A 12,187-nucleotide genomic window follows, 5' to 3' on the forward strand; every position below is an offset into this window, starting at 1 on the left:
TGCTGCTCGACGAGCCCTCCCCTGGCATGGGAAGCAGGACTTGGGCAGTCTACCTGCGGCAGGAGGGAGGGAGGGGGCTGCAGCCCTGCTTGGTCACAGCCTTTCCAAGTCATCTCGCAGACCTGGACTCCAGGCCCCTGTGTGCTGCGTCGACAGAAGAGGTTTCATCTCAGGAAGGCACCGGGGGGGCTGTGCCAGACCTTGAGATGCTGCCCACTTCCTGGGCTGAGATGCACAGATGTGCAGAGAAAATGCAGAAGTTCTTTTGGGTTTAAATTAAGCAAATTAAGAGGAAGTGGGGCTGGGCTCCCGTCTGCGGGCCCCAGGTCTGCAGACGCGGCCCCTGCTCGGCCCCCTTAAGGCTGGGCTGCTCTGACGCAGACTCACTCTCTTCCCGGGGCTCCTGACACTGGGCCTGCCTTCATGGGCGCGCAGAGCTCCACACTCAGCTCTGCCCATCTCAGGCTGCACAGGGGAGATTTTTGGGCTCCCTCCCTTTCCATGCTGGATAAAGCCTGTCCCAAACGTGTCTTTCTCTTCTGTTGCTTCCTGACGACGTGCCACTTATCATGTGGATAGAAGCCTGAGCCATTGGGGTTGCTGGTCAGGGGCTGGGCATGTGTGTGGGGTTGTAGGCCCGGGTGCTGTGGTGCGCGGACATGAGGGGCCTGCTCCCGTGCGCAGCTCACTTCGTTTAGGACCATGCTCAGCCGCTCTTGGCAGAAACCGCCCAGTTTCTGCAAACCGCAGCTCAAGCAAACAGGCAGCAAGTTGGCCAGCCATGCCGGGCTGCAGTGATGCTCAGATGTCAACAAGAATTCAGACCCTCTCTTGGTTTCTACTCCACCGTCCCCAAGTGTGTGCCCTTTGACCTCACGGCTGCAAGATGGCTGCTGCACTGCCCAGTGTCACATCACATTCCAAGGAGGAAGAAGACAGTAGAAGTGGTAGCACCTAAATCGGAACAGTGGCACTTCCCCTGAGAACCCAAGACGACTTGTCCTCTTGCCTCATGGGCCTGAACTCTGTCATGGGGTCCCTCCTCCGTGCAAGGACATTAGAGTGTGGTTTTCTAACGTGGCCCCCTCACCACCCCAGACCAAAGTGGACACGGGGTGGACAGCTGACCACTGCTGCCACACAGCACACTGGGGAGAAACCCAAAGAGTGGGGCAGGCCACGGAACCAAGTTTTCCATCAAAAGGAGGAGGAGGGAGGACCTGAGACTCCAGCTGGGGGACCAGAATCAGCAGCCACAGCAAGTAAGTGACAGCGGGTATCTTGGGGGGGTTCGTTGGAGCATCTTAGGTTTATAGGAAACTGCAGAGAAGGTACGGAGGACGCCCCTCCCTTTCTCTGTTGTTATCACCTTGTGTTGCTGTGGACATTTGTGCATCGATGCACCAACACTGGTAAATTCGCTCTTTGTGTTGAACGATTGTATGGTTTTTGATAAATGCATAATGTAGCAGATTCATGATTACAGTATCACAAAATAGTTCCACTGCCCTAAAAATGCCCTACGCAAGTTACTGTGTTTACTTAAGCCGCACAAATACATAAGGAAGATGATATCATTATACTTGTTTCAGAAAAAGGGAAACTGAGGCACAGAGACATTAGCTAAACTACCCCAAGGTCACCCAGCTCTCAAGGAGCAAAGCCAGGGTTCAACTTCAGGGCTTGAGCGATTTCCAGAGTCAGAACTCTTAGCCACGGCGCTCTGCTGTCTGGAGAGCAAAAAGGAGTGAAATTCACTCTGGGGGTGGGCGGGGGTTTGGGGAGGCTGGAGAGGGCTGGAGCAGCAGCTGAGAGGGGTCGGGCTGTAGGCTGTGCTGCCTGGCATGGGAGCCGAGACCCCCGCGCACTCAGCTCTGCCCACACCCCGACGGTGGCCGGCTGCCTGGTGCAGTGTCGACAGGCGGTGAGCGAGCCCTTCTGAGTAGAGAGGCTGTTACAACCCGTCATCTCTCCTGCAGAGGCTGGGGGCAGGGAAATATTTTTGATGCGGTTTTCTTCCCTTTTTTTTGCTGCTCCAAATTCTGTATTCATTGTCAGAGGCAGGGCAGGCTTTGCTGAGCAAACATCGTTCCTGGTGATTGCATCAACAGTGCTTTGTCTGTGATTATTACACTTAGTGCAGGTGTAATTACCCATAATTTGAGAAGGGAAGTAATCATGTATTTACCTTGTAATTTGCAAAAACATCTTAGATTGATGTGGTCTCCTCTCATTGCACAAAACTCCCCAATTCTTGAAGACTGTGCAAGGCATGGATGTCGGGGGAGTGTGCCTGTGTTTGTGGTGGGAGGAGGAGGAGGAGGTGTGGCAGCGGGATCCCGGCCTTGTGGGGTCAGGCACATTCCCCAGGTGGCCCTTCTCAGTGGCATCCCAGGTGCAGACGGCGCGCCCACCCACGCCAGGCCTGGGAGACCTGCAGCCCTCCCTGCCACCTGGGACAGTTTCCCGTTGGTTCTTGCTGGCAGGTGCCGTCTTACCTGCATATTGTATAACAGAGCAGCTGCTCGGGCGGAATTGCACACTCACAGTAAGAAAAGCATCCAGGTTTTCAACCTGCTTGGAAGTCACCTGGGAACATACCATCTGTGCTCAAGAAGAAACAGAATTGGTCCTTTAGTGACGGAGGTGGGATGTAAGACCCCCGGGAACGGTGTACCACGTGGTCCTTTAGTGACGGTCATCGGGATGGAGTTACACACCCATCATACAGTACAGTCGCCCTGGTATTTAAAACTACCCATGCAGTTCCTTTACCTGAGATCGTATCCCTTTATGCCGCGTCAGTCCCGTCTGGTGTCCTTTCCTTCCAGTGTGGGAACTTCCTCGGCATGGTTTGTAGGGCAGGTTTAGTGCTGATGAACTCTCTCAGCTTCTGTTTACATGTAACGTCTTAAACTCTCCCTCGTTTTTGAGACAGTCTCTCCAGATATAAAATTCTAGGTTGGCATTTGTTTTCTTTCAGAACTGTAAGTACTTCCTCCCGCTGCCTTTGTGGCTCCTAAGAGCTGGTAGGCTCTTAACGCTTGCCGGGCCCCTTGTACGCACTGCCCTCCTCTTGCAGGGCCCGCGCCTCGTCCTCGGCATCTGACAGTCTGACTCCGTGCACCTTGGTGTGCTTCTCTCCAAGTTCATCCTGTTTGGGGTTCATTGGATTTCTTGAATGTGTATATGCCTTTCTTTGTTAAATTTGGGAAGTTTTTCTGCTGTTTTTTCTTTAAGTACTCCTTCTTTCTCTCTTCTCTTTCAGGGACTCCCATCATGTGGGTGTTCCCCGTGTGGTGGGGTCCCAGTCTCCTGGGCTCTGTTCACTGTTTTCATCCTGTCTTCTTCCCGCGCCTCGGCCTGGACCTTTCTGGTGGTCTCCCCTGCGAGGTCTCTGGTCCTTCTGCCAGCCCGTCTGCTGCTGAGACCCTCTGGGGACTGGGCACTTCAGCTACTGTGGTCCTCACTCTCGTGTTTCTGTTTGTTTCCTTTTTAATATGTCGTCTCTTTCTTAAGAGTCTTGTGTAACTCATTGGTTGTTTTCTGATATCCTTTCGTTCTTTCTCTGTGTGTTTCTTCATCTCCTTGAGCAATTCAGGGTTATTTTTTTCCTAAAATCTTCATCTGGTATGTCCAGAAAGTGATAGTTTCTGGATTTTTATCTTGGTCCTTTGGACGGGTCATTGGTTCCTGTTTCTTGTTAATCTTTTGCTGCATAATGTATGTTTTAATATTTGAAACCGTTAACCCTGGGATTTAGTCCCTGATCTGTCTGTTCCTTCAGTTTGTATCAGCTAGTGATATGGCAGATTTCCTTGGGTGCCAGGAGCTAAACAAAACTAGCCAACAAAGGCAGCACACAGCTTTCACAGATTGGCTCTGCGCTGGTAGGAGCTCTGCTTCGGTTTATTCCTCTTGCCAAGAAGGTCAGTCCAAAGCAAAAGTGCAGTGCTGTGTCCTCCCCGTGTTCTGAGCTGCCTCTCGTCCTGGGCTTATGCTCGCTCATGGCCTTAGGAACCCCTTTAGTGGGAATCCAAACGCCCCCACTCCCCATGAGATAGACTCCTGTGCATCTGAAAGCCGGTAATCCTTTGCCCCAGGTCCCTTGGTCTCTGGTTTTTTACAGCTTTAGGTGTCTGTAAGCTGCTTTTGCCTACAGGGCAGGTTCTGAAAGAGTAGGCTAGAGGTGCGTTTCCTGGTTCTCTGCTGCAGGCTGCCCCCGATGGCATCACCCTTGGAACCCCTGCCGCTCTGGGCCGGCTGCCCTAACCTGCACGTGAAGAGACCAGCCACTCCGGGAGGCTCTGGGGCTCCCACAGGGCTCAGAGGAGCACTAGGGAGCGGGTGGGGGTGAGGTGGGCAGCTGGCCATGCGAGACCCTGCTGCCCCTTCCGAGCCATGAGGCTGAGCGGAGGCCGGAGCCGTCAGCCAGCAGCCCAGCTCGGCCTTGGCAAGATTCTCTCGGGCAAGAGCTGTGGCAGCTGAGACCGAGTTCCCTACCCCCAGCCCCCCCCCCAGGCAGAGCCTCCTGCCTTCTCGTGCTGTGCACAGCCCGTCCCCAGCTTCCCCTAGAAGAGTGAAGCTCCCAGGCTGCAGTATTTGCTAAGTTAGCAGGAACTGTCTAGTGCAGATTGACAGGGGAGCCAGAAAGCTTGAATAACCTTTTAAATCGAATGTGTGGTTTCTCCTCATCCCAGTGACTTCCTGTGGTGCGTTTATGTTCACTGGCTTTCCCACCTGCATCCTGCAGCTTCTCCCTGAGCCACAGGTTTCCCACAGTCTCTGACAAACATGGAGGGGAGCAGGACGGGCTGGGAGATTCGTGGGAGTGTGTGTGAGGGGGGAGTCTCTGTGTGTGTGTGGAGGAGGAGGTGGTGGGCACGGCGGAGGTGGTGATGTGGGTGATGTGATGTGGACAGAGGTGGCAGTGGTGATGGTGATGCGGGTGGTGATGGACGCGGTGGAGGTGGTTGTGGTGGTGGAGGTGCTTTGTTCTTGGCAGAGGAGGGCGGGAGGGAGCCCAGCGTCTCTTTAAAGGTGATCTCAAGCTTGCAAGTCTGCAGCCGGGGAGGCGGAGTCCGCGGCTAGACAGTGACTGTGTCAGGGTCTCGGGAGCTTCGCCTGCTCGGACCCCTTGGTGTTCGCCATGAGAACGCAGGAGCTCTGTGCAACCCCCTTTCCAGTGGTTCAAGACACCATGAAATATCCTGATTTATAAATACTGGCAAATAATTGAGATTTTTGGAGAAGTGTGGGTAGGCCAAAGAAAGCACATGTACTGGGACATCTTGAAAACTCCTGTAAAGGGAGGTGGAGCAGAGGAGACAGTGAAGTAAAGCTCTTGGGAGCAAGACCTATTGTCCTACGTCCCCAGCGCGTTCCTGGAGGGTGGGACACGCTGTCTCCCAGGGTCCCTCCAAATCCGCCTCTGCTCTGTTTCTAAGGCTGGAGTGTTCTCGGTCCTGACCCTGCCGGCAACCCAGGGGAGTCCCCCTGGAGAAAGCTTGTGGGGGCTGGCTGTGCATTCCAGAGGCATCCCCAGTGCAGGGCCAGCTGGCTGGGAAGGTCTGCAGCCTGCTGGGAAAAGTGCTGGGTGTTCAAGTTAAAACAGGGCTTGTTTGGGAGAACCCGGCTCCACAGCAGCATGTGACAGGAGCCTGTGGGAGCACTTGGCTTATGGAGGATGGAAGTGTTTCTTGCTGCATCTCAGGGGAGAGTTGGAGCTGTCATAAGCCCGCCTCCACCCTCCGTGGGCATCCAGCAGCCTCCCTGCTGGGCCTGGGGCCAGAAATGGCCCTCTCTGGGGCAGGGGCTTGGAGCCAGGAGGGGTTGGGGAGAGAGGAGCTGCTGGGAGCTCCGCGGCTGACAGCTGGCAGGTGGCCTTCTGGTCTGACTCAGAATAAGGCCAGTGACGGATGGTGCTGGCCTTTTCCACATCTTTTTTTTCAAATGCCGAAGGTAGGACAGCAGGATCTTGTTTTAGGATTCAGGAGGGGAGGCCCAGAGAGCATCCGTGACTTGCCAAGGTGAAAGCTCCTAGGTGGAGGGGCTGGGAGCCCTGGGGCAGCGTCTCCTCCTCGCTGGGCCTCCGTTTCCCCCACCACATGGGGAGTTAATGCTCTCATGCCAGGTACCCTTGTGAGATAGGAGGGCTCACCCAGCCATCGGGGAGGCTGCATCCTCCAACCAGCACCCACTGCTGCATCAGCCCCATGAGAAAGGCTGAGTTCAGGGCTCAGGAGGTCAGAACACAGTGTCTTCCGTGGCCCTGTGTGTCCCAGATCTGGAATTCTGTTTCTGGGCATCCATCCCCTCCCCGGGCCTCCTGCCAGTACCTGGCCCCCCTGTTGGAAGCAAGCAAAGGCTCGTAGCCCCCGGCACCCCCACCTCGGCTTGCCCAGGTACACACCTGTGTCGTCTCACCGTCTCCGACCAGCTCCGTGGCCACCACCTTTCCCAGGCCCTGGGCCTGCCCCACCCCCAGCCACTCTCCCCACCCCCAGATCGGCCCTCCACAGTGTTCCTGTGTGCTGAGAACCCGGCCAGGCCCCTGGACACAGCCTTCAGGGGGGTCCCCACAGGTCACTCAGCCGTTCTGCCGTGGACAGGCGGGACAGCTGTCAGAGGGCACAAAGAGGGGGACTGGCTTGGCCACACCCTTTCACCTCCTGCCCTCTGATCTCTGACCTGTGGGACATGAGTAAAGGGCAGTAGAGAAGACTTGCACCAGAGCGGGAGTGAGGGCAGAATGAGCTACCTGTCCACAAGCTGCCTGCCTGCCCACGAGCTGCCACGCTGCAATGACACCAGGATGCCACTGAGGTGGCTCCACGTGGCCAGAGCCAGAGCATCCTGGGGAGCCCGGCCCTGCCCACACGCCTTGACCGTGCTGGGGCGGCAGGCCCCACGGTTCCTGCTCTGGGAGGTGGGAGCAGTGACGGGAGAGGACTCCTGTAGGGGCTCACTGCTCCTCCACGGGTCAAGCCTTGGGGGGACAGGTTGAATGAGACATGCTGCTCTCCAAAAGAAGCCTGTTGGCCTCTCTGGTCTTCGAGTGGGTCCTGAGCAGTGTGACCCGTAGCCCTCACCCAGCCGGAGGGCGAGGCCGGGAGCCACACCCCAGCTGACTGCAGCTGCCTGACTGCTGGTTTCCAAGCTGGATTCTTCATTTTCCCTTCTGGATTGCTCCATGTCTTCCCATACATCCCTTTCCAGCCCAGGGTGCTCTGAATCAGTTTCTGGTAGGTGGATTGCACTTGTGACCCCAGCGAGGGGCCTCCTGCTGTCTGTGCCCTTGACTCTGTCTCCTCGCAGCTCCCCTCCCCGCCGCTGCCGTGACTTCCTTGGCCACGAGACAGCAGCCCAGTGCAACAGACCCTTGAAGCGGCACTTGGATGTTTTCACATCCTCTCTTGCTTCTCCACATAGTCAGGCCAGCCTGCTGGAGGAGAGCGGAGTCCTTCCAGCTGAGCTCTTACCACATGGAAAGACCCAGCTGAGACCACAGAGCCAGCTGCCGGCGCCACAGCTGACCCCAGGTTCAAGGGTGAGCCCAGCCCAGTCCAGAGGCTCTGGCCAGCCAAGCCATGGGCAAAAGCAAGTGCTGAGTGTGAGCCTCTGGAGCTGTGTGTGGCTGTTTGTTACACAGCACAACTATGGCAGCAGGGAACTGATACACAATTCAACTGGTTCAGGCTGTCCGTTTACAGTTTAACCAAATAAGAGAGAAAGAAGTGCAATCCCCACGAGGCCAAATGGTGATCTGTCTAAACACTTAACACTGACAGGTGATGCTGGGGCCTCTGGGTTCCATCTGGTGGGAAGCTGCCTGCCCCGTGGCACCCACACCTGCTCAGCGGTCCTGGGGACAGGTGCTCTCCAGGGCCGTGTCGGCCCCAGCGGTGGAGGGTGCGGTCTCCAGGAGGCAGGCAGCACTCTGGTGAGCAATCTTTCTTGATAAAGTTGTTAAAATTATATGTAGTACTGAAATTACATAAATGTTATTACAGCTTGTTTAAAATTATTTAGATTTAATTGATCAATTAGATTAAATTATATAGCAGTGAGAGCTGGCGAGGGCCCAGGCCAGAGCTTGCAGAGTCGGGAAGCCCACATTCTCCACCCCAGGAGCCCCGACGCCAGTGCAGAGGTTTTTTGTTTCTGATGAGGTTGTGGCAGCCCTTGTGGGTGGTTTGTTTAGAACAGCGTGTCGGGCGACTGCTCTGTGATCTAACAGCCCCAGGCAGGTGGGGGACGCGTTTCCACCGGGAGCATCTGGGTGTGCGCCCCCACTGGGGGTCCACGTCGAGGCACAATCGCAGAAGGCCTGCCCAGGCTCCTGCCACCTGGGACCTGCGTTTTCTCTCCATTTCCCCACTTCGCTCAGGGCGCCCTAGCAGCACATGAGGCTGTAAGAACCAGGGGCTGCTGGAGGGGAGCCTGGGAGGTCAATTTTCTCCCCCTTCGGAGATGGACAGGGGCGTTCTGCAAACACCCCAGAAGGTTCCGTCTCCTCGGCAGCACCCTGTGCACCCATCTGTCGTCTTCTGCAGGTTTGTTTCCGCCTCGCGGGAGTTGTGACACGGCGGCGACAGGCACTGGAATACCAGCACCTGTGCGCACCCCTGCTCGCAGTCCCTTCGGGAGTACACCTGGAGGGGCGGCCGGGTCACACCCTGATTCTGTGGTTAGCTTCCCGAGGAACCACCGGCGTGTCTTCACTCCCACTGGCAGCGCGAGGACTCCAGTTTCCCGGCACCCTCGCCAGCGCTTGTGTGCTGTTTTAAGGAGGGGAGCCGTTCTAGTGTGTGCAAGGCGTGTCGCACTATGGTTTTGATTTGCATTTCTCTGATGAGTAGCGATGCTGACAGGATGGTAGCAACACAAGTGACCATCCGCCACAAATGGACAAACCACGTGGAATGTTATCCACACGTGAAAAGGAATGGTGTTCTGACACACACGACAGCCTGGAGGCTGGAAAGCACTGTGCTGAGTGAAATACGCCGGGCACAAGAGGACAGGTATTGTAGGTTCCTCTTATGTGAAATGCCCAGGATAAGCAGAGTCACAGGGACGGAAGCAGGATGGAGCCTTGCAGGGGCTGGGGCGGGCTGGGGGAGGTAACGGCTCGGAGATGCAGTTTCTGTTTGGGGTGGTGCAAAAGTTTTGGAAATGAGTGGTCTGATGGTGGCACAACATTGCAAATCTAATTAATACCAGTGAAACTGGTGAAAATACACACTTAAAAATGGTACAAGTGGGACATTTTATATTTCCACAGTAAAAAGATATGGGGACCTATGTTGGCACACTTCCAATGCCCAGTACCCCACAGTGTCACGAACATGCAGGTGAAGGGATGTGTGCAAGTTTACTTCTGTGCACATGTATGCATGCACGCTTATATCTGTGTGTGCACATACTTAAGTCTGTGCCTGGGTGTATGTGCATGCTTCCATCTATGCTGGGGGTGTGTGTGCCCGCTTATACCTGTGCCTGGGTGTGTGCATGCATGCTTATGCCTGTGCCTGGGTGTGTGCATGCTTACCCCTGACCCTGTGTGTTTGTGCACACTTATGCCTGTGCCCGTGTGTGTATGCACAGTTATGCCTGTGCCGGGGCTATGTTCATGCTTGCGCCTGTGCCCTGGGGTGTGTACACACTTATGTCTGTGCTGGGGGTGTGTTCACGCTTACACCTGTGCCCATGGGCACCGTATGTGTGAGAGCAGATGAGGTCTGTGAAGGACAGCAGACGGTCCTGTCTTCCTCACTCGGATGCACCATTTTGGGGGAGTCAAATCCCGTTGGGTAGGGCATCTGAAGAACTACAAAAATGTTTCTTTCTTCGAGTACAAATCAGCACTGATTTTTCTCCCCTAAAAGTTAATTCCCGGGGTTGAGACAGTGCAGGCAGCGAGGTGTCCCCCGAGCACGGCGACCGTTGAGCATGAATGGTTCAGCCTCCGGTGGTCCCTCCTCCTCCTTGCTGTCTCCCTCCCCGACACCGTGGCCTGTACTTGGAGTTGTGGTTAAAGCTTTTGCCAAGCTCAGCTCCTGTGGCTGCCAACCGCCCTCCCGTCTCTTCTCTGGCTTCACGGGCTCTCATCCCAGGCCTTTATTTGCAGGGACAGGCTGGCTGGGAGTGGGGATCGGGTTGGGGACGGTGGGCAACATCCCATCAGCTGCAGTCCCACCCGTTTGGGTTGTCACCCCCAGGGCTGCAGGACGCGACCTCACTTGGAATAGGGCCTTTGCCGGTGGGATGGTCGAGTGCAGTCCCACTGGAGTGGGCAGGCCTGTCCGGTGTGGCGGGCATCCTTGTCAGAGGGGAAAGGGCTCGTGACCGTGAAGGGCAGAGGTGGGGTGATGCGGCTCCAAGCCGAGGAAGCGGGAGTGGCAGGAGGTTGCCCCCTGGAACTCCTGTGGGGCGCATCCTGCCCACACCTTTAGTCCGACGTCCGGCCTCCAGAGCTGGGAGAGGAGGAATCCCTGCTGTTTGAGGCCACCAGTTTGGGGTGCTTTGTCCCAGGAGACTCGGCCCCCCGAATGTAACCCCCAGGCCTCCGACAGGACCCCCTTAGAGTCCCTCAGGGCTCAACTCAAGAGGACAGCATGGGTCTGGGGTCTTCGTCTCCTCCACCCACTGTGTCACCTCCCTGTGGGGCCTGGGGTGCTCGCCAGCTCCAGCTCCAGGAGGAAGCTCAGATGTGAATCCTGCTCCAGCACTCGGTTCTGCCACTGTTCCAGCAGGCTCAGCGCCTGGGCAGGGGACGTCCACAGGAAGGGGGCCAGTTCCTCGAAGCCTGGGAGGGAGGGATGGGTTGGGGCCCCACCTTGCAGGGGGCAGGATGACGTCTGGGCTGGGGCTCGGTGGTGAGCCGCCACGAGCCACGTGGAAGTCAGGTCCCGGGGCCAGGAGCACAGCTCCCCCTCCCCAGGTGTGACGGTTGGACATGCTCCCCTTCCACCTCATCCTCACACTCCTGGGCCAGAGTTTCCTGTGCATCAGGCACAGGGACAAACCGCTGTCCCCTCAGCCCTGGGGGAGTGCGGAGACGACACATGCACGCATCCACTCAGTTGTTTGGCTCACCGATTCAGGCGCCTGCTGGGCCGGCGCCGGGACCCACAAGCTGACGTGGAAGGTGGGCCCTGGGTAGGGGCCCCGGAGGGACCCATGGCCGTGCTCTAAAGCGTGGTGGAGGCCCAGTCTGGCGTGGACGCGTGTCACTCCCGTGGCCACCGAGCCTCCTGTGGGGGACGCCCCATGCAGTGAGTTCCTCTCACCCAGGCTGGAGCCCAGAGCCCGGTGTCCGGGGTGTCCAGGTGAGCCCCTTCCCCAGGGCCGCGGAGGACACGCTCAGGGAGGGTTGGGAAGGGGGTGGCCGTGAGGGGCCGGGGCATGGGCTCCTGCAGTGGCCACCGTGGGGTATTTTAGTTTTGTTTTGCTGATTAAAGTTTGCATTCTGAGGTCATCATCGCTTTGTGTGCCATCGTAGGACCCTGCTGCCCAGCATGACCGCGTACAGCGTCTCGGCTCTGACAGTGGCAGTCACAGCCCCGAGCCCCGCCCCCGGCAGCCACTGATCTGTCCCCACGCCTGTCATGCCATGTCAGGAACGTCACAGCCACAGAACGCGCAGCCCCTGCTTTTGGAGACTGGCTCTCCTCTCGGCCATACTCTCTGCAGTCCCCCGGGCTGCTCTTGCATCGACAGTGCACACCTTTTATCGCCGAGGGCTCCCACGGGAGCTGGGCTGATGCAGGGGTGGCTCCAGTTGGGGAACCCCAGACTTGACTCCCTGGCACTCCTGGAGGGTCTCTCAGCCACCCCACACCTCATCTTTGCTGAGAAATAAGCCAGACGCAAAAGGACAGATGGGTGTGAGTCCAGGAATGTGAAGTGTTGGAATAAGCAAATTCACGGAGACAGAGAGTAGAGTGGGGGTTGGGGGTGGGGCCGGGGTCCCTGCGCAGGCTGGTGACGGGTGGTGGTGTCGGCTGCACAACATCGGGGGTATAGCAGACGCCCCTGAGTTGTCCGTTTGAAAGTGGTTGGAATCTCAGATCTCGTGCTAGGTGTGGCTGCCACAGTGAAACAAGCGTTGGGGACACCTGCCCCGCCCCGCCCTGCCCTTGGCCACGACACCCCCACCCTGGGAGCACCCGCCCAGCCCGTG

General features: G+C 57.1%; 1 protein-coding gene across 2 annotated transcripts in view; it reads left to right on the forward strand.

The window, feature by feature from the left end:
• The first annotated feature begins 376 nt into the window (after positions 1 to 376).
• GALNT9 (polypeptide N-acetylgalactosaminyltransferase 9) overlaps positions 377 to 12,187 on the forward strand; it is a 120,788-nt gene continuing 108,977 nt past the window's right edge. For both annotated transcript variants that reach the window (XM_037816844.1, XM_037816845.1), the window contains exon 1: positions 377 to 1,262. In XM_037816844.1, coding sequence (XP_037672772.1) covers positions 1,013 to 1,262 — 250 coding nt within the window. In that variant the 5' untranslated portion in view covers positions 377 to 1,012. The remainder of the gene's footprint in view (positions 1,263 to 12,187) is intronic.

Source organism: Choloepus didactylus, chromosome 23 (genome assembly GCF_015220235.1).
Source record: "Choloepus didactylus isolate mChoDid1 chromosome 23, mChoDid1.pri, whole genome shotgun sequence".
Taxonomy (NCBI): Eukaryota; Metazoa; Chordata; class Mammalia; order Pilosa; family Megalonychidae; genus Choloepus; species Choloepus didactylus.